The 25190-nt window shown below is 45.6% G+C and overlaps 1 protein-coding gene across 17 annotated transcripts in view; it reads left to right on the top strand.

The window, feature by feature from the left end:
- CDC42BPA (CDC42 binding protein kinase alpha) overlaps positions 1-25190 on the top strand; it is a 321754-nt gene that overhangs the window by 91457 nt on the left and 205107 nt on the right. For all 17 annotated transcript variants that reach the window (XM_043568805.1, XM_043568804.1, XM_043568800.1 and 14 more), the window contains 2 exons: positions 13668-13751; positions 21832-21927. In XM_043568805.1, the coding sequence (XP_043424740.1) occupies positions 13668-13751; positions 21832-21927 (180 nt within the window). The remainder of the gene's footprint in view (positions 1-13667; positions 13752-21831; positions 21928-25190) is intronic.

Below are 25190 nucleotides of genomic sequence, written 5' to 3'. Positions count from 1 at the left end.
GGCAGAGAGAGGAGGAGACACAGAATCCGAAGCAGGCTCCAGGCTCTGAGCAAGAGGTTAGCACAGAGTGTGATGCAGGGCTCGAACCCACGAACTGTGAGATCATGACCTGAGCCGAAGTCCAGCGCTTAACTGACTGAGCCACCCAGGCGCCCCAATACTAAAGGGAATCTTAAGGTAGAAGGAAAATGATCCTAGAAAAAACAGGGAAATGTAGGACAGGATGGAGAGCTTCAGAAAGGGTAAATGTGTCTTTTGTTGACTGCATAAAACAGAATGATGCTCTGTGGGGCATACGGAAATGTACATTGAAGTTACATGACAGCGACAGCACAATGGGTAGGAGGTGGGAAATGGACTTAATGTGTTTTAAGACCTAATCATTGGGAGGTGGTAAGAATGCTAATTTAAGTTGCTATTGTAAATTGTAATCTTCAGGGTGACCAAGGAAAGAAAAATATTATAGTGGCTCAGTCGGTTGAGCACCGACGTCAGCTCAGGTCATGATCTCCCAGCTCGTGAGTTCGAGCCCCACGTCAGGCTCTGTGCTGACAGCTCGGAGCCTGGAGCCTGCTTCGGATTCTGTGTCTCCCTCTCTCTCTGTTCCTCCCCTGCTCTTACTCTCTCTCTCTCTCTCTCTCTCAAGAATAAAATAATGAAAACATTAAAACCTACGTAAAGGATACAGGAACAGCTAAATGGAGGAGACGCACAGGGCCGGGTGTGGAGGAGGCCTGTGTCGCTCCCACGCCCTGTCCGAGTGCCACTCTCCCAGCACCTTGGCGTGTTCACCAACCTGGAAGCTCCCAGAACCCCGTCAGTTGGGGGGTGTTGTGGCGATTTTGTTACATGGCAGGATTGACCAAATCATTGGCCGTTAACAGCTCACCCTGCAGCACCTGCCCCCTTCTCTGGAGGTTGGGGGTGGGGCTGAACCGTAAAAAGCTTTCCATCCCATTGTAGCTGGTCTTCCTGGCCACCCGCCAGGAAGCTATCGTGGGACACGGCTGCCAACCCGCTCGTTAACATACAGAAGACAGCCTTATCTCTCCACAGATTCCAGAGGTTTTAGGAACTGTGTGCCAGGAACTAAGGACAAAGACCGCACCCATTATAGCTTTGTATTGCCTAATAGCTTTTATGTATATAGAGCAAAAATGGACAGAAGTAAAAGGATACGCATATGAATTTCCTAGTAGGGGATTTTTTTTTAATGTTTATTTTTGAGAGGAGAGGGAGGGAGAGAGAGAGACAGAGACAGCGTGAGTGGGGGAGGGGCAGAGAGAGAGGGAGACACAGAATCCGAAGTCCCGACGCGGGGTTCAAACTTGCGAACCGCGAGATCATGACCTGAGCTAAAGTCTGAAGCTTGAGCTGACACTCCCCCGTAGTAGGAGATCTTAACACCGTTTTCCTGTCTGATGGTACAAGTTGCCAACAGTCAGTAAGGAATAAGAGATGTGAACAACAAACTCAACTCGGTCGATGAAGAACACAGTATTCAGTAACTGAGGAGTCGTCTTTTCCTGCCAGCACACGTGGGCATTTACTAGCGCGGAGAAACGCGGTTCGTGTTATTGTATGTGGACCTTATATTCCGTGGCCATTGTAAACCCACTTACTGGGTTTGGCTTCCTGTTTGATCCGCCTCTTGGGCCGCCCAGTCTCGGTTTGCCATCTCCTCCCGCCGTCCACTTCCCAGAGGGCCAATTCAGTCTCCGGAGTTTGGTGGAAACCTCCGGGTGCAAGCCGGCTGTGCTTGCTCGTCCTCCAGTGTCCTGAGGTGTGCTCAGTCTTGAGGCCATGCCGCCTCCTTTCTCCCCGTGTCTGAAACGCGTGAAAGCTGCTTTTCCTACTTCCTCACATCTGGGATGTTCAGGAAGCCCATTCAAGTCATGTAACCTTCCACACCACCAGGACTAGAGGCGCCTCTGTTCCTATGTGAGTATTGGACGCAATTGTCTACTATTTTCATTGGGGTGATATTAAGCTTACAGGTTAATCAAAGGAGAACTGGGGCCTAATCTTCTTTGGGACTGTACTATGATTTACAATTTCAGAGAAGAAAGCCGGGTACTTTTTGTGAACTTCTTGTTCATCTCTTACGACGTTAATACTGGGTTTTGTTCCTTTGGTTCTCTTGGTGGGATATTTTCTGCTATTTCCTCTTCTTTTTTCTTGGAAAGTATGAAAGCTATTTATATATACTCTTCATTCATACTACTTTTGTTACCAGCTCCCTGACCAAATCACCTTGTTTCTTATAGTTGCCTTTTCCTTTATCGTGTTGTTCCCTTTTAAGTGTACAGTTACACCTTCCACCAGAAATGATAAAATTTGCAGTTACACCGACAGTTTCCATGTGAGCTCCCTTCACTCTGTAAGCGCCTTGATTTTGGTCTTTGACACTCTATGTCAGTGCTCGTAACTGCACATTAATTTTCTTCTGCAGGGAAGTTTGGGCCATGTTTCTCCATTCTTGTCTATCTGACCCCCATTTCACTCATCCTTGATCTTAGACATTCTTTAAAATCTTTGATCAGCTGATGTTACTCTTACTTTCTAATGTTGCGGTTTTATTTCTTTAGACAGCTTATATTTGCTGTCATTTCGTGAGCTCGAGGGTGGGAACGAAATAAACGAGGATCCCTGGTTTCTCTTCTTAGAAGTAGTATCGAAGTACTAACTTAAAAAGAAGACATTCACGGGGCGCCTGGTGGCTCAGTCGGTTAAGCACCGACTCTTGATTTCAGCTCAGGTCACGGTCTCACGGTTTGTAAGTTAGAGTCCTGAGTTGGGCTCTACGCTGACAGTGTGGAGCCTGCTTGGGATTCTCTCTCTCCTTCTCTCTGCCCCCCCCCCGGCCCCCCCAATCAACAAACTTAAAAAAAAAAAAAAGGAAGAAAGAAAGAAAGAAAACATGAACCAAAGTCTGGTGTTCCTGGCTCTTATTCTTGAATAATTGAATATTTCTTGGCTAGTCTTCATGGCTGGGGTTCTTTATACTACTCTTAAATATTTCCAGTTTTTAAGAACCCCAAATCCTTCCCTGTTCCTGCTTCTCTGTATCATTCGTGGATGTCTCCAGTCCTTGTACTGTAGATCCTGGATGTGTTTGGTACTTTTGATTTCTGGGCTGTAAGATAATTGCATCTGTATAAGGAGGTGAGTTTCCATTTCCTGTCTTCTCTTTGCCTCTGGGTTTTAACCAGTACATGGGAGCCGTATCAGGTTCAAAGTAATCAGGATCCCCCCTTAAAAGGGATTAAGATGTGAACTTCGGGGCACCTGGGTGGCTCAGTCGGTTAAGCGTCCGACTTCGGCTCAGGTCATGATCTCGCGGTCCGTGAGTTTGAGCCCCGCATCAGGCTCTGTGCTGACGGCTCAGAGCCTGGAGCCTGTTTCAGATTCTGTGTCTCCCTCTCTCTCTCTGACCCTCCCCCGTTCATGCTGTCTCTCCCTGTCTCAAAAATAAATGTTAAAAAAAAAAAAAAAAGATGTGAACTTGTAGCCAAACTAGAAACTTCCAGCTGCCTTTCCCCAAGTATAAGCCTTGATTCCCCACTCTGGATCCTAAAATAGACTCAAAGTGTGTGTGTCCAGGTGGTTGAACTGAGTGCACCTTACAAACTCATTTGCTAGTGGAACAGAGTGATGAGATACGGGCCTTCTGGCCGATTGCTAGAGAACAAGTCTTGAGTCGTAATCCACCTGAGTTGTGATTTGGACACAAGTGGAGGGGAATTAACTCACTTTTGTTTTTCAACACTTGCCTCTCAACTCTTAAGAGAGACGATAGAGCCTTTCTTGCTTTTGGGGTAGAAAGCATTCCATTTCCATTCACTCTTACTCGAGCCCTCGGAAGAAAAAGGTAGCAGGATAAATTTTACAGTAAAAGGAAGTGGAGCAGAGTGATTACTGATGCACTCGTCTCTTTTGGTACACTTTTCTCCAGATGCTTTGAAATGACTAATGCATTATATTCAAGGCTAACTTAAATGGGTATTGTGTTTTCAGAGAAAACAGAGGTCCTCCCTGTCGAACAGAACACATTTCCTTTTTTTTTTTTTTTAAGTTTATTTATTTTTGAGACAGAGAGAGACAGAATGAATGGGGGAGGGTCAGAGAGAGAGGGAGACACAGAATCTGAAGCAGGCTCCAGGCTCTGAGCTGTCAGCACAGAGCCCGACGCGGGGCTCGAACTCACAAACCACGAGATCATGACTTGAGCTGAAGTCGGGTGCTGAACTTTCTTCTTCCTGTGCCTCATGTTTGTCTTCTCTGGCCGGCCACAGGTGAGGGCAGAGGTTGAACTTTATTCATTATCCTAAGTACTTAGCACAGTTCTTTTGAATATGATAATTTTCCTAATTAGATTAAAAGCAGGAAAATGAAGTTCTTCTTTCATGCTTCTCTGTTTTGACTAGTGAAAATAGTACTTACTAAACATGTACTGCCGTCTAAATACATTCCATGCCCTTGGTTGCGGTCACTGTCTAATCAGCAAGAGGGAAAGGCGTGTGGCATTGAGATCTACTTCTAAAATTTTCAGGCATTTCTTTCTAATGTTATTTCTGTTCATGGGTAGTCAAATTGGGATGGTTTTGTCAACCTTAATAGCTCACTGGCTCTTCTTACCAAATATCGTAAGTCTTCTCCCCGTATGTTGAAACACTTCTTTGCAAACCTCATTTCTAATGGCTCCATAGAAAGTCCATTATGTGGGTGTTGTTCTGTAAGTTACTTAATAACGTCAGGCTAGAATGTGTGTTCTGCGAGTGTCCGGATTTTTTCCCGGTCAGTTCACTTCGATACTACAGCACTTACTACACTGTCTGGTACATCATGGGCACTCGATACGTATTTGTGAAATGAACGGGTGAATATTTAGGCGGTGCTGTTTTTCCTGTATTATGAATTATACTCTCTAAAGTGTATTTGCACATAGTACTTCACTGCATTTCAGATGGTTTTTCTCAGTAATTTGTCCTAGAATAAATTTCTAGAACAGGATCTTGCTGGTTGAAAGGGTATGGGCAAAGTTATATGATTTCAGAGAAGTTTTCTCTGTGAAATGATGTTATCTGCGGCTTACTATTTTTTTATACTTTGGTTTTGTAAATTCCGTTAGGGTTAAAAGTTTTTTTTTTTTCTTCCATTTTGTTGAAGTTCATTTCTTTTAATTCAGGGAGCAGGTAGGGGTTTTGTGACTGGGATACAGAGCTGGTGGTGGTGCAAGCTGAGGACTGGACGGTCCCTTGAACATGAGTGGGTGTGCGTGCTAAGGAGCGCTACTCTGTAGGAATGGGAGGGTACCAAAGGGTAGTAAGCCAAGTAGTGAGAGTCAGAACAGTGAAAAGGATACTCCTGGTGGCAGTGTGGAGGAACGATTGGAGAGAGGAGAGACCAGAGACACGGAGATCTGGATTTCTCACTCTCTGGTCCCACATCTAATTAATCACCAACTTTTATGCCCTCAGTCTTCCTTGAATTTCTTCCTCTCTTCCCCCAGTTGGGTCCTCAGTGTCTTTAACCTCAGCCACCGCTGTAACCTTGTTTCTCTCCCTGCCTCAGAACCATTCTCCATTGAGCTGTGAACGTGATCAAGCTAAACCCAGCTCTGAAGAATCGTTCTCTCTTATTCATATTTTAAGGCTCTAGCTCAGCAACACGGCATGCGAGCTCTTCCCTTATTTGGACCCCTCAGCCTCGTTTCTTGCTCCTCCCTGCTAGGAGGAAAGTCTTTCCTAGGAAAGAAAAGGGCTTCTTATCCTCAAACGTCTCACCTCTGTCCCCCACACGGATTATTTCTGGCTTTGTGCCTTGCTCATCTGTACCCGCTTCACAAAAGCCCCTCTCTTCAATCGGGCCCCCTCGGTCCCCTTTTTCTGGGGTGCCTTGTGTAAGACTCAGGTGTCTGTCACCTCTTCCAACAAACTTTAACATATATATTCACATATTGCCTCCCTTCCCCACTCTTCACCTTCTGGGTCAGGCATCCGTCTTCTGGGCTTTTATGTAGGACCTTGTTTTTACCTTTTCCAGGTTGTGCTGTGATTGTCTGGTTAGGTATGTCTCCCACGTTGAACTGTGAAGGCAAGAGCTCTTTTTATTTATGTTTGTATTCTCAGCAGTAAACATAATGTCTGGCATATAGTCAGGTGGTCAAAAAGGATCTGATTTCTGATTTTCTAGATGAAATAATGAGGCGGAGGGGTGTGAGCCAGGCCAGTGGTAATGGGAGAGAAAGGTGGGTGGGAGAGACAGATTGGAAGGAAGTCACTTGGATGGCAGAGACCAGTTACAGGTGGAAGCCATGGGTGATTGCGGGGGGGAGGGGGTGGGCGGTGTGCACCTTAGTAAATGAGCTTGGTATACAGGTTTTTGACTTGTTAAATTTCAGATATTTGTTGGACGTTTAGAGATGACGAGTAGGCATATAGAAATATGGCTGTAGATATTAGATCAGGATTTGAGAGACATGAGCATACAGGTGTCAGCTGGGGCATTTGGAATAGATACCCAAATCAGGAAGGGGAGGGGATTTAAAAAGGTGGAGTAGGGATCCTGGGGGAACATTGACTGAGTAAAAGAAAAAGTAGGAGAGTGTACCGATGGCCGACAGTGATGAAGAAAGGTTGAAACGGATGAGAATTGAGAACATTGTTTTTTATTTGCAAAGTAGAAGATCATTACTGATCTTTGAGAGAATAATTTTGCTCCAGTGGGGTGAAACAGAAACTAGATTGAAATTAGTGATTGAAAGAGGCTGAGAAGCAAGTAAACGGTGAGCGAGTGAAGAAGCAAGCACATACTCCTCTTTAAAAATGTGTTTTGTGGGGACATGGTGTCTCCTGGAAAAGGGATGTGCCGCCAGGTCCTTGAGGGGAAGGTAGTTTGGCGATACATTTTTCGTTTCATTTTCTTGGTTTGGGATCGGAGAAGGTCTTGGAGAAGTTTATCAATTGATACTCAGGAAGCAGAAGAAAGGGGGCTGGAAGTCCAGAAGGAAATCTTTACTGGAACAAGGTTAAGAAGGAAGAGAGAGCCTGGGATCAAGACCGCAGATGGTACCGTCAGCCTCGAGAGGGTTCTTCTCTGGGCGAAAGGAAGAGGAGTCAGGATTCGTGGAAATGCACACACGTGTAAAGACGGCGTGAGGGGATGTGAAGGGTCTGTGCTCTGTGAGGCAGGCCACCAGGTCACGAACTGTGCGGCGAAGGGTAGGTCACGGCCCAGTGGGCTGGGCGGTGGGGGGCAGCCCCGGGTACTGGAGAAGGTTGGGAAAGGGCAGAGAAGTGACGGTGGGGCTGTAGGTGGGTTTCAGGGCCCAGTTGAGGTTGAGCTATGGGAAAACAGAAAGCAATCATAAAAATACTTTAATAGTAGGTTTTTCCCCCAAAAATGGCTGCAAAAGGGACGGCACTAGAGACTGACTGACACGTCCCCCCTGGATGGAGTGAGGCAGATCGCCAAGGACGGCCGTATTTGCTCTGCAGGTCTGGCGGAGTGCAGGACCGCTTGGGCGGTCAGGGGACCAGGAGCTAGTCGTGCCTGGGCGGCCACCCCTGGTGCCGTGGAGACCTCCGGAGTCAGCCCACGGTGCTCAGTGCACCACTGATGAGATCGAGGGTCCGTGTGAGAGGGGGCCTTTGGCTTTTCCCTTCTTGTTTGCTGTATTCTTGCCCCCTGTGAATATCAGTTAAAATATGTAAGATAAAAGCAACAGACTGCAGGTAATGGACTCTCTTTGAAGACGGTGACTTTTGCATAGAACAGTGGTATTGGCTGGGTTATGAGCTCTTACTGCAGAGTTACTCATGCCTGATTAGAAGAGCTCTGCTGGCCCCACACAGCCCGTATCTACCAGCTGATCCAGGGTGAAAGGACCCTAAAGAGAGAGCCGTTTCCTCCACGGTGTCTTGTCTTCCATCGGGAACTTGTACAGAGGTCTGTCCAGGCCTCCGGCTCACCGGCGGGACCTCCGATGGGAGCGGCGTTTCTATCAATTACGCTTCTCCTTAAAAAAATGAAACTCTGAGAACAAAAGCCTAAGTTCTGTAACGCCTTCAAGAAATGCATAAATCGCGGGAAACAGTCCAGGGGCAAGAGAGACTCGAACGTCAGCCGCTCTGCCAGTTCCGAGCCTTCTGTCTACGACTCCGCCGTTGTCCGTCGGTCACTGCTTGACTTAACGCTGGGTTTTCGTTTCTGCTTTCAGGAAAACCTTTAACTTACGCCCTGGGTGTTGCCTGTCCCAGTTTCCTGGTGGCTCACCGCTTCTGCCTGCTCCAGCCTTGCTCCGGCAGCTTCAAGGCTTGTGAAAGCTTGCTGCTTTGGCCTGCTACCCCTGCTTCAGGTGTCAACAGCTTTTAATTAGCTCGCTTCCTCTGCTGACTGTCACTAGGCCCTCGCGTGTCTGCACACCTAGTCCCGGGGCCGAAAGGACTGAGCTACTCCACCTTCCTTAAAAATCCTTGTGGCCCGGCTCTCCTGGGATTCAAGGGAGAGTGAGGGAGGTTGGAAGTCTACCGCATGATTCCCTGTCGACAGCCTCTGCGTATACAGGGCTGGTCTGGGGTCCGCAGGGGCACGGCGGCGTGGGCATACCGCCTTGTTAGAGACTGTGTCCGTTCTGATTGGTTATGCCCATGCCGTACCAATTTTTAAATATTCCGACTATGGCTACCGTGTATATGAATTGTGTCTCCATGGAGAGCATACCTCTAGCTGTTAGGAAACCCCAGGTTGCCTGTCAAAGAGACTTAGTTTTGGGGTTTTTTCCAGTAAATGTTTTGAACACCAACTGGTCACTAACAGAACAGTATAAGAAACAAATACAGTGTCTTCCACACGTATTAACAACGATCACCATTAACAAGTCGGTAGGCATCAGGGTTATGGGCGTGGGGCGTGGGAGGACGTCTTCAGGGCCGTGGAACGGCTCAGTACCTCTAGTCTAGAGAGCACTGCCTTTGTGATCAGGCAGCGAGCACAGTCGGACCCTGCCATCCAGTGGTGTAGGCCCTGAGGTCGTACCTGAAATATGCGTGGCCCAATGTCAGGCACAGAGGACGCTTGCCCTAAATAAGAGTGGTTTTATTATTTTGTCATCATTATTAATGATGAATGATGATGGATGCTGTACATTGGAGGTGATAAGGAGACGGAGCCATGAGGCAGTAAATAGTGAACAGTAGCCACAGGCAGGAGATGAAGGGCATGCTGTGAAGTCAAGACTTGGGAGGCCCTGCGTTTTGCCCCGAGAGCAGCGGGGGCTGGAGTGGCCTCCCACACAAGCGATCTCAGCGACACCATTGCCTCTCTGACCGCAGTGCCCTGTTTTAGTTGGCGTGTTAGTGGCAGTTCAGCAGTGTGCTTGAAGCCACTAATATCGATGCCCGGTAACTTTCCTCGTACAAGTTCCCACTCAGATGACAAATACTCATCGTTTATCCATCCGGTACTTAACCAGGTACCTGTTGATTCCCAAGCACCGGGCATATGCCAGTGAACAGAGGAGAAAGAGTGATCTCTGCCATCATAGAACTTGCATTCTAGTGAGGAAGGCAAGTGGTAAAATACAGAAGAATACGCAGTTTGTCAAATAAGAGTGAAGGGTAAAGGGAAGCAAGAGATGATCTAGAAAGAGTGACAGGGCAGCGACCGTTCAGGAAGGGACGCTTGTCGATTCAGTTTGAGGGAGCAGCCCATGTCACTTTATGGGAGAGACTGCCTGAGACCCAGGGAATGAGGTCAGATGCCCTGGGTTGGGACTGGGCCAGGCGACCAGAATGTGTGGAGCAGAGTGAACCAGGGAGGGCGTGTGAGATGTGGGAGGTGGGAAGGCGAGAATGTGCTGGCCTGAGGAGTTATGGCAGGTTGACGGTTACTTGGAGGGAGATGGGAAACCGTTGGGGGTCTTGGAGCAGAGGAGTGTCCCGATCTGAGCCACGTTGACGCAGGATCACTCTGACTGCTGGGCTGGGAAGACACGGTGGGGGTCAAGGGCAGAAGCGGAGAGGCCGGGTGGGACCGTCCGGGCAAGATGTGACGGCAGGTTGAATGGAATGGGCCGGAGGAGGTGTGGTGAACCCTGGATTTACTGAGTGTAGACTAGATCTGAGCCCCGCAGGGAAACTGGTGCTCGGCATATTGAAATTGTGTTTAGTACAGAGAGAGAAATCCCGTGTTGCGTGTTGCGGCTATGAGTGCAGAGACTTAAGCTGTGTTTAAGAGCTCATTCGTTTATGTATATTTGTCACTTGGTGATTTTTTTCTGTAGTGTTTGCAGCTTTTCTAACAGTGGAGTGCTTTAAATATGAAGCCTTTGAAGAGACATCTTTGGTGTTTTTAAAAACTACATGTTCTGTGTTAAATTTATCATCTTCTAGGCCATACTAAATATAGTTTTTATTCATTTAGAAAAAAATTTTTTAAACGTTTATTCATTTTTGAGAGACAGAGCATGAGTGGGGGGAGGGGCAGAGAGAGGGAGACACAGAATCCGAAGCAGGATCCAGGCTCTGAGCCGTCAGCACAGAGCCCGACGCGGGGCTCGAACCCACCGACCGCGAGATCATGACCTGAACTGAAGTCAGATGCTTAACCGACGGAGCCACCCCGGCGCCCCTGTTTATATTTTCAGTTGAGGCTATTTCTAGCTCTATTTCTGTGTGCCACCACAGATACAAAATTATTAGTAGCTGAAGAGGCCGGAGTTTCTTATTTCATAGTTAACGTAAATAAGTTGGGATGTGTAATTGGGGTCGAGCAGACGACGGTGAAGGCATTGGGCCGTGCTGTGCTTGGTGCGGTGTCTGACAGGATAACGGCTGGCGCTTGCTGAGCACTGAGTTGAAAGCAGTTTGCACTTGTGTTATTTTCATCTTTACCGCAGTTCTAAAAGGTGAGTACCCTTCGTACGTTGTACGTTAGTGCATTAGCTGTTACACGGATGAGAAAAGTGAAGTTCTGAAAGGTTATGCGCCCAGAATTACACAGCTAACGACAGAGCCAGGCCTCCAGCCCAGTGGTCTGCCCGCAGAGTGCGTCACGGCCGCCCTGAGCAGCCACCCGAGACGCTAGCTCCAGTGCCTGGTGGTCAGTGAATGCTAATTCCCCGCACAGCTCTGTGACCCACAGGCGGTGTTTTTTGGATTTGAGGACGGTAATTCAGTGCTTCTGCTCTGTTTCACCTGGGAGCCTGTTGGGGTTTGGACCAGCACCTCAAAAGCAGGGGCTTTCGTGTTTCTCCAGTGGAGCATGCTTGTCTTTATACTGAATGAGATCAAAGAACCAAAACCCAAAAACCTATAATCAGCCTGATGTCAGAACCTGCTGCCGGATGGCTTGTGAAAGTCTTTTGGCTTTAGGACTGCAGGTAGGGGGTTGTGGACCGGCATCAGACTCTTAGGGGAGTAGCTGGCATTTAGAACATGCTCGGATACTACAGCGATTTCTCTTCCCAGTGATCACCAGAAACTTCTGTGCTCAAACACAGACCTGGTGAGACGCATGGAGCTAGGCAATCTGAGGAGGGGGAATCTTAAGTCTTTCTTTCCCTGATCAGAATAAGGACAGCTTAAGTGATAGGCAGGGTCCCTTCCCTGTCCTGAACGGAAGTGTGTCGAACTCAGCGCTCCCGTCTTTCTGTCTGCACTCCAGCACATAATTTGAATCTACCGAGCAGCTAAACTTGTTTCCAGCCTTTCAGAGGTTTGGGTGAAACAATATTTCAAGTTTCTCCTTGCTCTTTATTTATAGTGTCCTTTATCCGCCCCCCCCCATCTTTGTTGAGATATTATTGACATATAACATTGTGTACGTTTCAGGTGTACTAAGTAATGATTCAATACTTGTATATATTGCAAACTGATTACCACAGGATGGTTAATATCTCCTCCCATAGTTACCTTTTGTTGTCTTGCTGTGAGAACATTTAAGATCTTTTAACAATTTTCAAGTGTGTAGCACAATACTGTTAACTGTAGTCACCATGCTGTACGTCACGTGCCCAGAACGTATTCCATCTTACAACTGGAACTTTGTACCCTTGGACCAACACCTCCCCACCCCCAGCACCTGGCAACCCTCCTTCTCTTCTCTGTTTTCATGAGTTTGACTTTTCTTAGATTCCACATATACATGAGATCACACGGTATTTGTTTTTCTGTGTCTGGCTTAGTTCACTTAGCATAATGCCCTCCAGGTTCATGGTTCATCCGAGTTGTCATAGAAGCAGGATTTCTGTCTTTTTTGTGGTTGAATAATATCCCATTGTATGTGTGTGCCACATTTTCTTCGTCTGTTCATCTGGCAGTGGACGTTTAGATTGTTGCTGGGCCATGGACAGCCCCCTTTCTTTAAGCATGAACCCATTGGGAGAACAGTTTCACTGACCCGTCATTTCCGCAGATATGACCAGAAATGACTAAAGACTAAAGTGCTTGCACTTGAAATTGAGATATTCCTCTTCTTTCCTACCATTTTAATCGATGAAAAACTCTAATCACAAGATATTGTAACCATTTACGACAATTACCAAGAAACGTTCTGGGTTGCATTGTGTAATGGCATCATACAGTGATTTTGGTTCTATGGTCATGTTACTTTTATTGCAATCTAATCCAAATACAGATTTATGAAGTGCTCCCAATATGTACATTTGCTGTTGAGATTTTAAAATTTTGACACTTGAGTTTAAACCTATTCACTATCCTTGGAAACATCCCTTTGAACTAGTTGGAAGAGGTGCTGCATATAGTTTGTTTTCTACTTCTGCCTATCAGGGTAGCGTTTATCTTCCTCTTCCCAGCCCCCAGTGACTGGAAGCCACCTAGGTCTCCACTTCTGTAGTTCAGGCTGAGCCCTAGCGCACCCCCAGGGAGCTGGAAGGGCCCTTTGAAATTATCTAGTCAAAGGGAAGCAGAGAGGCAGAAACAGAAAGGTAATCAGTTTGTTGAGGCTTATTTATTTTTATTTGACAGCTTTTCGGTCCATAACTAAAATACAAAAAAATACAAAAATGTTTGTTCCTTTTATGGTTGGAAAGGAATGTGTGAAGTCTACAATTTGTAGAGCTGTTAGCCTTAATTGATCTTTAGGGGTGTGTGTGTGTGTGAGAGAGAGAGAGAGAGAGAGAGAGAGAGAGAGACAGACAGACAGACAGACAGACAGACAGACAGACGGGGGCGGGGGTAAGAGTATGTGGTGTGAAAAATAATCTCATTTGCAGTTTACTTTATATTAATTGATTCCCACAAAACAGACTTGTGTTGGCAACATGATTCCGTGCAGCATCGCGTTGGAATCTGGCATATCTGGCGTGCGGGATTTAGCAAGCTCCAGTCATTCCAATGTTGTACATTTTGGTCAATTTCCTAGTGATAGTAGATGCTGGGTTTAAATTCTAGAGCAGCAAACTGGAAAAGGAGGATACAGTAAACAATTAGTTGATACGGTGTTAAAAAATAACATTTGGCACATGTTGACTAATGTAACTTTTTCAGCTGACAATACTGTTTGATTTAGGATCTTAGATTACGAACTGCATGGAAGTCATTGATAATTTTGGTATCTACTTTTTTACAGAGAGGAAAAAGGAAAATGGGTAACTGAAAAAAGTTGTATTTATCATATTTTAAAAGCTGTCTTTCCTTTTCTAGGTTGCTGTAGTGAAACTAAAAAATGCAGATAAGGTATTTGCCATGAAAATATTGAATAAATGGGAAATGCTGAAAAGAGCTGAGGTAAGATTCTCATTATTGAAATGTTTAAATAGTGTTTTAGAAATGACTTTAGAGACCTATAAAATTACAGAGACCAATAGATCTTTAAATCATTCAGTAACATTGTTATCTGTAGTAACATTATTTTTAAGACAACAAATTCAGCAATTTACAGTTGTGATATAGTGATGATAAAAGTTATAATTCGTGTAATTTCATATCTCTGAAAGCCAAATGGAAACCCTGTAATGTGGCGCTTAAATATTCATGTGAAAAGGGTGTTTGGAAACCTGTTTAAAACTTTTATGGGAAGAAATAACGATTGATTTCCAGCTTGATGTAACTTGTTTATATTCTGTATCTATCTGTGTTCTGCTCAAAGCAGAGGTCAGCCCGAGCTTTGAGTGTGCCCTCTAAGACTTCTCGTTACTACCGATTACACAGTTAAATTTGTGTTTTTACGTGATTAGAGGACGGTAGTAAAATCTGCTCTTGCAGCAGCTGCTGGTGTTTCTGTGTTGGTCCTAGACATGAAGGAGAGCTCGGCCGGAGTGAGGTTACAAATGTCTCATTGCTGGTGCGGTATGGTCAGAACTGACGTTACACATAAATTTGGGGTGGGGTTCTGGAGGTGTCCTGCCGTGTTCGATCCTGGGTGGGGGGCTGGGTGGGGGGCCTCAGGGAAGCAGAACTTACTGGTGTGCAAGTATTTCAGTATTTGAACCTGTAGGAGGATCATACTGCCGAGCAGGCTGAATATTAGTTCTGGAGGTTAGAGTTCTCTAGCGAGAAACAGCGCTTAGAGATCTTCACCTACCAGGGGTGCCTGGGCGGCTCAGTCGGTTAAGCGTCCGACTTCCACTCAGGTCATGATCTCATGGTCTGTGGGTTTGAGCCCCACGTCGGGCTCTGTGCTGACAGCTCAGAGCCTGGAGCCTGCTTCCGATTCTGTGTCTCCCTCTCTCTCTGCCCCTCCCCCTCTCATGCTCTGTCTTGCTCTCAAAAACAAATAAAACAAAAAAGAAAAGAAAGGGGCGCCTGGGTGGCGCAGTCGGTTAAGCGTCCGACTTCAGCCAGGTCACGATCTCGCGGTCCGTGAGTTCGAGCCCCGCGTCGGGCTCTGGGCTGATGGCTCAGAGCCTGGAGCCTGTTTCTGATTCTGTGTCTCCCTCTCTCTCTGCCCCTCCCCTGTTCATGCTCTGTCTCTCTCTCTCCCAAAAATAAATAAACGTTGAAAAAAAATTTAAAAAAAAAAAAAAAAAGAAAAGAAAAGAAAAGAAAAGGAATCTTTACCGACCAGTACTTGAAGCAACCTGGAAAGCACCAAGCATACGGAGAAAAGCAAAAAAGGTTCCCTTGGTGGTAGATGGGACAGTAGTGAAATACTTTGTCAGTTGTTTCCTTTGGGAAGTTTGAGAAAGGTAACAAAACACGGAGAAGCAGCTAACAGTCACTTATATTCCACCACCAGGGAAGTTGTTGCTTTCAGTCTTATTTTCTATGTGTGTCCTGGGACGGGGGAACACACACGCAAAATACAGATACATTATTTGTAAAACAAACACTAGCGCATTACACATGGAGCTGAAGCCTTCTTTGACCACACCCCACCCCACGCAGCCCCTCTCCCCGGGACAGTAACCGTTGAGAAAAGCATTTGGCGACGTTTGTATCTCTTTCTGGCGTATGCACCAGTGTCCGTTACATTCAGTAACTTCGGTCTTTACTTTGGAATCTCCCTAACACCGAGTTGCCTTACTGTCGCTGGTTGGACTTTCCAGGTGGTGAACACGGAGATTGAATTAGGGCATTCTTCTGAGATGGGGACCGACGGGAGGGAAAGGGGGTGAAATGTTTTCGGGGAGAAGTCAGGCTGTCTGTGGAGCCCCACGTGAGGCCAGAGGGCTGGCCTTTTCGTACCTGCCGTATTCGGTCACCAACTACGGGCCATCCCCGGAAGGACGTGGCCTCCGGACGGTAGAGTTTCTGCAGCCAAAGATGCTGGCGGCATTGCCAGTGGCTGGCGCTACAGGTCTTACTAGTAAGAAACAGTAAATAAGCGTGTTCTAATTGTTTCTCGGAAATCATAATTATAGTCAGTTTAGTGTTTTGGCGTTGGAGTTGTGAAAAACGGAGTTCAAGTCTGCACTCTTTTCTTTGAAGTTGGTGTGCTGGGGAGGAAGGTCACTGGGTTGCCTTTGATCCACCTTTGACTGGAAGAAGTGGCCCAAATGGAAGATAAAACAAGGAATAATTGGGAAGTAAATATAATTTTGTTGAATTAAGAAACGTTATGGGGCGCCTGGGTGGCTCAGTCGGTTGAGCGTCCGACTTCGGCTCAGGTCATGGTCTCGCCGTCTGTGAGTTCAAGCCCCATATTGGGCTCTGTGCTGATGGCTCAGAGCCTGGAGCCTGCTTCCGATTCTGTGTCTCCCTCTTTCTCTGCCCCTTCCCTGCTCATGCTCTGTCTCTCTCTGTCTCAAAAATAAATAAAAACATTAAGAAAAAATTAAAAAAAAAAAAAACATTAGTATATTTTCTTCCTGGGGCAAGATGGAATAAATGTATTTCTTCCTATCCCTCCCCTTAAGTACAGTCTTCAAGGCCTTGGACATTATATATAAAACAAATACAAGAAGACACTGGAAGGCAGAGAGAAGGAGGTGGACTGTGGGGCCTGGGGAACAGCACTTACTCTGGGAAGTCAGTATTACTCGGACAGGAAAGCCAGAAAGGGACTATACAAAGAAATTAAAGACCAAAATGCCTCATGAACATAGATAAAAATGTCTTTAGCAAAATGTCAGCAAATAGAATTCAGCTATATCTAAAAAGACTTGTGCATATACCAATGATGGGTGGGTTTTACTTCAAGGATACAAGGCAGATTCAGTATTCTAAAGGAACTATTTGAAACTTGCATTAAAGAAATTCTACATTGAAATTAAAAAAAATTTTTTTTATTAAATTTTTTTTTAACATTTATTTATTTTTGAGAGACAGAGACAGAACATGAGCAGGGGAGGGGCAGAGAGCGAGGGAGACACAGAATCCAAAGCAGACTCCAGGCTCCGAGCCTGACACGGAGCTCGAACTCATGAACCGTGAGATCATGACCTGAGCCAAAAGTCAGATGCTTAACTGACTGAGACACCCAGGCACCCCTACACTGAAATTTTTAAAGAGAGATTCATTTTGAACTAGAGTGGAATTGTATTTCTGTGCTTGAATTATCAAGTCCTTTTTTAAACAAATGTTAAAAAAAAAAAAAACCCACTGCTCTGACCATGACCTCTCCAGCTTTGGGAAACTGGGCCACTCATGATGCTTGATAATTTACAGTTGAGCAGCAACGTGTCTCGATTCTTAACCTGTGCATTGTTGATGTTTCAGACCAGTTTTTCAGGGGTGCCTAGGTGGCTCAGTAGTTGAGTGTCTGACTCTTGATTTCGGCTCAGGTCATGCATGATTCCAGGGTCGTGGGATCGAGCCCCACATCGGGCTCTGTGCCAAGCATGGAGCCTGCTTAAGATTTTCTCTCTCCCTCTGCCTCTGTCCCTGCTCGCATGCCTGCTCGCTGTCTCTGAAATGAAATGAAATGAAGTGAAACAAAATAAGTTTTCAAAGATTTACCTCCAACCTACTGGCTGTATTTATTTCCATTTAAGGTGCATAACAAATACGTAATTAGTGGGACATGCATTATTTGAAGGTCATAGGACACCCTCTCTCTTTCTGGGCAGCTGAATAATTGCTAACGTCTTATGTTCAGAGATCACTGTCCCTGCTCATTCATCATCTACAGACTTTGTCAACAGTCCCTGAACTTCTTCCAATATGTTCTGTAAATGTTACCTTCTCTTCACAGTTATTCAGTGCTTTATAGGAGGTGTCCTCACTCATTTCACTGGAAGGTGTGAAATAGTTGACAGAAATGCTCTCCATTGGAGTTAGTCCTTTCCAGGGTTTTGTCGTCTTGCTGATTACAGAAGATGATAATGATCTCTGTGTCACAGAGGAATAATGTATCTTGGTTGAACGGTGATGGTACGGTTTATGCCACTTGCCTTATTATTTTTGTTACTGTTGTTATTCCTTTATTATTTTCATAACGACTGGTGCCAGTAATAGTGATGTTCATGAATTGAGGCCATTGGATTTGATCTGCCTTATTTCCTGATCTGCCACCTACATTAAAAAAAAAGTAAGCACGACAGAAAATAAGAAGTAAAAATATGAAAGGTCCCTTTCCTTCTTCCAGTATCTAATCTTTCTATTCAAAGTAAACCATTATTAAGAGTTTCATATTTGTCCTTAATGGAAAGTTTTATTATAATGGACTCATACTAAAAGACTGATTTTTCACATTGCTTTTATCATTTAATAATATATATGTTGGATTTCTCTATTTCCATATTTATACATTTATCTCAGCCTGTTAAATCGTCTCACTATACTAAATGGATATATTTTTTAGTAGTTTGATTTTTTTTTTTTTTTTAAACATTGATGGCCGGGGCACCTGGGTGGCTCACTTGGTTGGGCATCCAACTTTGGCTTAGGTCATGACCTCATGGTTTGTGATTTCGAGCCCCGCGTCGGGCTCTGTGCTGACAGCTCGGAGCCCGGAGCCTGCTTCCGATTCTGGGTCTCCCTTTTTCTCTCTCCCCTCCCCTGCTCATGCTCTGTCTCTCTCTTCTCAAAAATAAATAAAAACATTAAAAAAACAACAAACGTTGATGGCCATTTAGATTATGTCCACATTTTACTATCTTTTTACTCTCTTGAACTGTGCTGTAGTCAAAATCTTTATACGTATACCTCGGAATAGTGAGTTTAGTCAAAGTGTGAATTCTCAGTAAGGTGGAATCAAATTATCAACACATTCAGTCATTTCAGCACATCTGACTACGTGCGGCTGGCAGAGAGAAGATTCAGAATGTGAGAAGACAGTGCATCAGAGAGACTCACCACACCTCAGCAGCACGCGCGGCGTGAATAAGAACGAGACGGGATCAGATGCTCATGGTCCGCCACGCTGCTGTTGGCTTCTGTGGTGCTTTAGTTTGTGTACTGAGGTTGTGAAGGGATTCAAGGATCGTTTTTACATGGCGGGATTTTCATGTTGTGCAGACTAAAATTTATCCACTCCTCAGATTAAACTCCTCGGTAGCGGATCCCCACCTATTTATGGACGTGGAGTCCTTGTTAGAACTTCACGAAGCCTGAGGTAACGCATGCATCATGGTTTGGCTAATATGGGTTGAGAACAGGGCTTCTCCGCAGTGACTGCGACATTGGGACCGGATAATTCCTTGGGGCATAAGCTGTCCTGTGCATTGTAGGATGCGTAGCAGCATCCCCGGCCTCTTCCCGTGCGATTGTCCTAACCACCCCCACCCCAGTTGTGACAACTGAGGACAATGTGACCTACTGGGGCAAAAAAGGAGACTGTGTTCTACATCTGAACTCAGTATCTGAGGCATTAATGGGACTAGTTTAATACCTAAATACTTACGGATAAAATCATATGGTGTCTGAGGTTTGCTTCAAAAAATGCTGTGTGTGTTTGTGTGTGTGTGTGTGTGTGTGTACATGTGCACACACATGCATGTCCATGGAGGGAGGGTGGTGACAAGGGTGAGGGGGTAAAAGAGTATGGATGGAACAATGACATAGTTGCTGACATTGGTTGATGAGTACATTGTGGGGAAGAGGTGGTTTTACTCTCTTCTCTTGTATGTGTTTGAAATTCTGGGTCATAGTTTATTTTATATTTTTAAAAATTGTTTTTTCATGGAACAGTTCAGAATAGATTAGAATATACTGAAGTTTCATCTGTTGACAAATAGTCTTTCGAGCTTGATTTGCTTTGGAGTCGCCTATCAAACGTGTTTTAGAATTCAGCTGGAATGTCTTTGAGATTCCGGAAAGCTGTCCTAACAAGATGGTCGGGAGAAAGGAGTCTTCTGGGCTCCGACAGTCCTTACCTCTCTCTCTCTCTCTCAGACTGTGATTGTAGTCACGCAAATTCTGAAACAGAACTTAGCAGTGAGTGTGTCGGGTGGTTCTGTTTTCCCTCTAAAGTGAACCAGAGCATCGCGTGGACCTTAGTAATTGAAACGGCAAGTAAAAACTGCCCATGTATTTGGTTTAATGATTTTAAAAATTTTCACGCATGGCTTTGGAAGTTTTGTTTGAGCAAATAGAATTTTATGGAAATACATGGAAAGAATTAGGGTACTCGATTAGGTAATGTTAATTGTTTTGTGTGTCGTGGCTGAATTTATCTTTTGGGAAATCAGTAAGTAAGCACCTCCTCTAGGTAGAATACCGTGATGGTTTTTCAGTGTGCGTGGAGTACGCAGCCAGGAAGGAGGTGCCTGCGTACTGGTTTGGAAAACTGTTCGGGTGTATCGTTACTTGAAAAAACAATAACTTGCAGAGCACCGTGGCCTGATTTGCATAAAGAAAAGAAAAGGTAGGGGAGGTGAGGTACCACGTGAATGTTGCATGTGTTCACGTGCACACGTGTGTTCACACAGAGGGACACAGATTTTCTAAGAAGACACCGCACAGAGTTCTAGGCGGTGACCTCTGGACACGCGTGACACCGAAAGGGTGTGACTCAGCAGATTGAGATTTTACTTTCAGCCTTCGGTTCTTTTTGAACTTTCCGGTGTGGTGGTTTTTTAAAAATAAAACTAAAGATGATAGATTATCAGGGCACCTGGGTGGCTCAGTCGGTTAAACGTCCGACTTTAGCCCAGGTCATGATCCACGGTTTGTGGGTTCACGCCCCACGTCAGGCTCTGTTGCTGACAGCTCGGAGCTTGGAGCCTGCTTCGGATTCTGTGTCTCCCTCTCTCTCTCTCTCTGCCCCTCCCCCACTCGTGCTCTCTCTCTCTCTCTCAAAAATAAACAAACATTATAGAATTATAATGTATCATATAAAACCACATAAAAACCATATAAAACCACATTTCTGAGGTTCTACCTTTATAATACTGGAAATACAGTCTCACAACAAGCTAAAACTTTTATAAATCAAAAAGGAAAAAATAGTCCGTTACAGGAAATGGACAAAGGGGAATGAACAAAGAGAAAGTTCGGTTATCCAGTAAGCGTACGTAAAGCTGTTTATCTGTATGGGTAATTAGGAATACGTTAATGAAAAGAGCGGTGACATATGGATTTACACCCATTGTATTGACACATTTCAAAGCCTTTTAATGTCAAATGCAGTTGAGGATGTGGGGAATAGGGGAGATTTCTACACCAGGGAGAGGGTAGTAATCAGCACAGACGTAGCAGAGAAAATTGGCTCCGTCTGGTAAAGTTGAAAATGCTTCTGGGTGGCATTTCGACCTCTAAGTGTATACCCTAGAGAGATTTCTTGCACACTAGCACAAATATGTTCATTGCAACATCGTAGTAACAAAATCGGAGGTAACTGTGTTTTCCTGGTTGGGGGTTTGCGTGAATAAATTCCGGAAGATTCAAACGACGGAATGTCACAGCCGTTGAAAGGAAAATAGCCATCATTGAACAAGAAGTAATTGAGTTGCAGAAGGAAAGATCAAATGATAACATTCATGGGAAATTTTCAAATGCAAAGCAATTCTGTTGATTTTGGACACGTACACGTGTGATCCAAGCATATGATGGGGAGAATATAACATATACTATGGATGAGTCATTTTATCAAGGGAGGAGGGCGGGGCAGGGTGAAAGGAGGAAGATTACCACTTACTTATATTTCATGTCCCTAAAATTAAAAAGAACAGAAGTAAAGATGGCAAAATGTTACCGTTTATATTACCTAAATGGGCCGTGGTTGTGAAATGAATCTGTGCACTTTTCTGGTTGTTTGGAACTACAGCAGGAGTTTTCAAGAGAGAATGTTTTCAAGGTATCATTCCTGCTGCTCACTTTCTGAGGGTGCTTGGCCTGTAGACAAGTCCTGGAATATTGGATGTACTCCTTTTCCAGGACGGAAAGCATAACAAATATCTTAAGCAATTGTTTGTATAATATATTGCCTAGTTTTACGTGACGTGTCCTCTGATTAAAAAAGTGTTTGTTTGTTTTTCCTTTTCAGACAGCGTGTTTTCGTGAAGAAAGGGACGTGTTAGTGAATGGAGATAATAAATGGATTACAACCCTGCATTATGCTTTCCAGGATGACAATAACTTAGTAAGAACCACTTTTATATGTTTCAATACTCTTAATTTTTATCAGCAGAATTTAGCATTAGTTTCTTTCAAGCGTTATTTAAATGTAGTTACTATTTAGAATACCACTGAATTTCACAGCATGTAAATTGTCCTCCCTCCCCCCCCCCCCCCCCCCCGGGTAATTTGGTACCTTTCCACTGGAATCTTTTATGCTCTGTAGTAGGCAAGTCGATACTAAATCCAGACATTTAAATTCTAGAAAAAGTGCTCAGGATTTTCTCTTTTCACGATTTTCCCAACATATTTGGTCTGTAGTATTCTTTTACTACTTGGAATTTTACACATTTTGCAAAGTGGCCACGTGCCACTTTAAGCGGAGCCTCATTTCACATCCGGGCTCATCTGCTTTTATATGGACATCCCGAACCACGTGGCAGAAGAGATTGGGAATGAGCTCGGAGGAAAACGGGAAGCTGAGAAGCACTGCTGAGTGAAGACTGAAGGAGATGATGGTGGCCGCACGCCCCCACATGCGACCCCTGGGCCTGCCGTTCCAGGCTCTTCGTTTCCTGGCCCCAGTTTTTGTCTCACGGTTTGTTTTTTCTTTAGCACACGTGTTGAGTCCCTGCCGAGTGCCACACACAACACTGGGGCCCGGGGTCTAAAAATTAGTACGAAGTCTTGTTCTTGTGACGGACATTTATGGGACGTGTGCCGTGTGCTAGGCACTGCCCTCTAGATCCCGGAGATTCAGTAGTAAGAGACAAAGGATCTCTTTTCTTACTGTTCCGGATGATCAGTCCAAAGCCAAGTAAGTAATATCCTCAGACTTAGCTGAGAAAGTGTAACATTCATTCCAGATGAAGAAAGTAGAACATTCATTCCCAGGCGTGAAGTCAGTGAGGAGCCTTCAGAGACGAATGTCAATGAGCTAAACCAAGAAGGGAGAAGACACAGGGAGGGCGTGGTGAACACAAATGTGCAGGGTGGAGCGGCTTGATGGAGGGGAGAGTAGGGGCGTGGGGAGGGGCGGGGACAGATGAGAGAGTCCCAGCACATGGCACCTGACGTGTCACGGATAAGAAGTCAGCCACAAGTCAGCCACATTTCTCAAATCAGTGGGGTATTTTGGTCTGCAACTCTTGTGTATTTTTAAAAATGGCATTGTGGGGGCGCCTGGGTGGCGCAGTCGGTTAAGCGTCCGACTTCAGCCAGGTCACGATCTCGCGGTCCGTGAGTTCGAGCCCCACGTCAGGCTCTGGGCTGATGGCTCAGAGCCTGGAGCCTGTTTCCGATTCTGTGTCTCCCTCTCTCTCTGCCCCTCCCCCATTCATGCTCTGTCTCTCTCTGTCCCAAAAATAAATAAACGTTGAAAAAAAAAATTAAAAATAAAATAAAATAAAAATGGCATTGAGTCTGAGAGCCTGGACGACAGAAATGGGACTGCCTCGATCGGTCTCTTAGCTCCTTCCTCCTGCCTTCCCCCACCATCGCTCAGGCGTCTCTCACGGAGCCAGGCGTGAACACTGTGGTTTTAGGGCCGTGGAAAGTTTGTGGTAAGAGGGGACGAGGGGCGTCTGAGGAAGGGAGGAAGCCAGGGTGATCGCAGTAGGGAAGGGGAGAGGGTGTACAGTGGGGCTTCGAGTGGAGAGCCAGCTGGGGAGCTGGGACTTCAGTCTGATTTCAAGAGGGGCTTTAAAAGGGACAGTGTGAACGATTCCTCGTGTTCCAGGGCCTGACTTGTGGGATTCAGTGCTTAGTAGTTGATGAATCGAGTTGGGAAACATATTTGGGAAGGAGAAAGTAGAGGAGGGGGAGGGTGGTTAGTTTAATTTGCACATACTGGCTTTGAATTGTCATGTGATCCATTTAGTGGGTTAGACCTGTCAGTCAGGTGCTCCTGAGGGCCGGTAGCACTACCTATCTTGGGGTTCTTCCTCTTCTGGATCAATTTTCAGCGAACTACGGCCTGCAGCTCAAATTTGGCCCCCTACTTACTTTTGTACAGCCTGCAAGCTAAGAATTGTTTTTACATTTTTAAATACTTGAAAAAAGTCAAAAGAAGAATATTTTGTGACCCGTGAATGTTCCATAAAGTTCACAATTCAGTGTCCATAAAGTTCTGTTGGAACGCAGCCATGCCTGACGATGTGTATGTTGTCAGTGGCTGCTTTTGCACTACAAGGGCAGAGGAGTTGGCCTCTTGCGACAGCCGGCACGGTGACACACGGTGACACGTATGTACACGTGAGTCGCGACGCTTTGCACAGCTGCTTGGCAGCCTTCAAATCACAGTGACGGTTATAACTTGATAGCCTTTCTTCTTTTTTAACGTCTGTTTATTTTTGAAAGAGTGAGGGAGACAGCGGAAGCAGGGGAGGGGCAGAGAGAGAGGGAGACACAGAATCGGAAGCAGGCTCCAGGCTCTGAGCTGTCAGCACAGAGCCCGATGCCGGGCTCGAACCCACGAACCGTGAGATCATGACCTGAGCCGAAGTCGGACGCTTAACCAACCGAGCCCCCCGGGCGCCCTAACTTGATAGCATTTCTAACGCAATACGTATCGCTGTACCGTGACATTTTATGATTCCTGTCGGGAAGAATGCACGTGCAGACTTTACGTACTGTGCTTTTCAGGCAAGCGGAGTGCGGATGAGATTGTTAACGACCCAAACGGCAGCCCAGTGTGACCGGGCGCCACACCACCGCTGTCCTGCTCGAATGCGGGTGTCCATGTTGCACAGGGAGCTCTGAGCTCGGATCGCGGCATTCCCAGCCCACAGGAAGGCAGCCGTCAGGAAGGTCACCAAATATAAAACAATACCTTTTCACCGCAGAATTTCGGCACAGAAATGAAACCCGAAAAGGATGCAGCAACCATAGGGAGTTCCTGACGGCTCATTTGTCAGGCAGGCAGGAAAGCCACTTACCGGTGTCAGGTTAATTAAATCAGGTGTGTGGCCGCAGAGAGACGTGCTCACAGAAAATAAACTTGCCTGAGACCGTTAGCCTCGGTGAGAACAGTTGCTTAAAGAATGGGGGGCAGTGGGAACAGCATCAGTGGTTGATTTGAAAACCTGGAAACGATTTTGAGTGGTTGGTTTTGGCTCTTGAGTTGAAAGAGGTTACAGATTGTGCTCTGTTGTTGTTAGTTGAGGCGTCGGGGCTGAGTTTGAAGTCCCTGACGAATCGGCCTTTGTTAATAGTTTGTGTGGAATAATTACAGTCCATAGTATTTTCGGAGAAGTCGAGAAGATGCTAATTTGGTACAACCTGAATGTT

This window comes from Prionailurus bengalensis, chromosome E4 (genome assembly GCF_016509475.1).
Source record: "Prionailurus bengalensis isolate Pbe53 chromosome E4, Fcat_Pben_1.1_paternal_pri, whole genome shotgun sequence".
In the NCBI taxonomy this organism is placed as follows: domain Eukaryota; kingdom Metazoa; phylum Chordata; class Mammalia; order Carnivora; family Felidae; genus Prionailurus; species Prionailurus bengalensis.
Note: the sequence above shows the minus strand (reverse complement) of the source record. Positions and strands in the feature narration are given on the sequence as shown.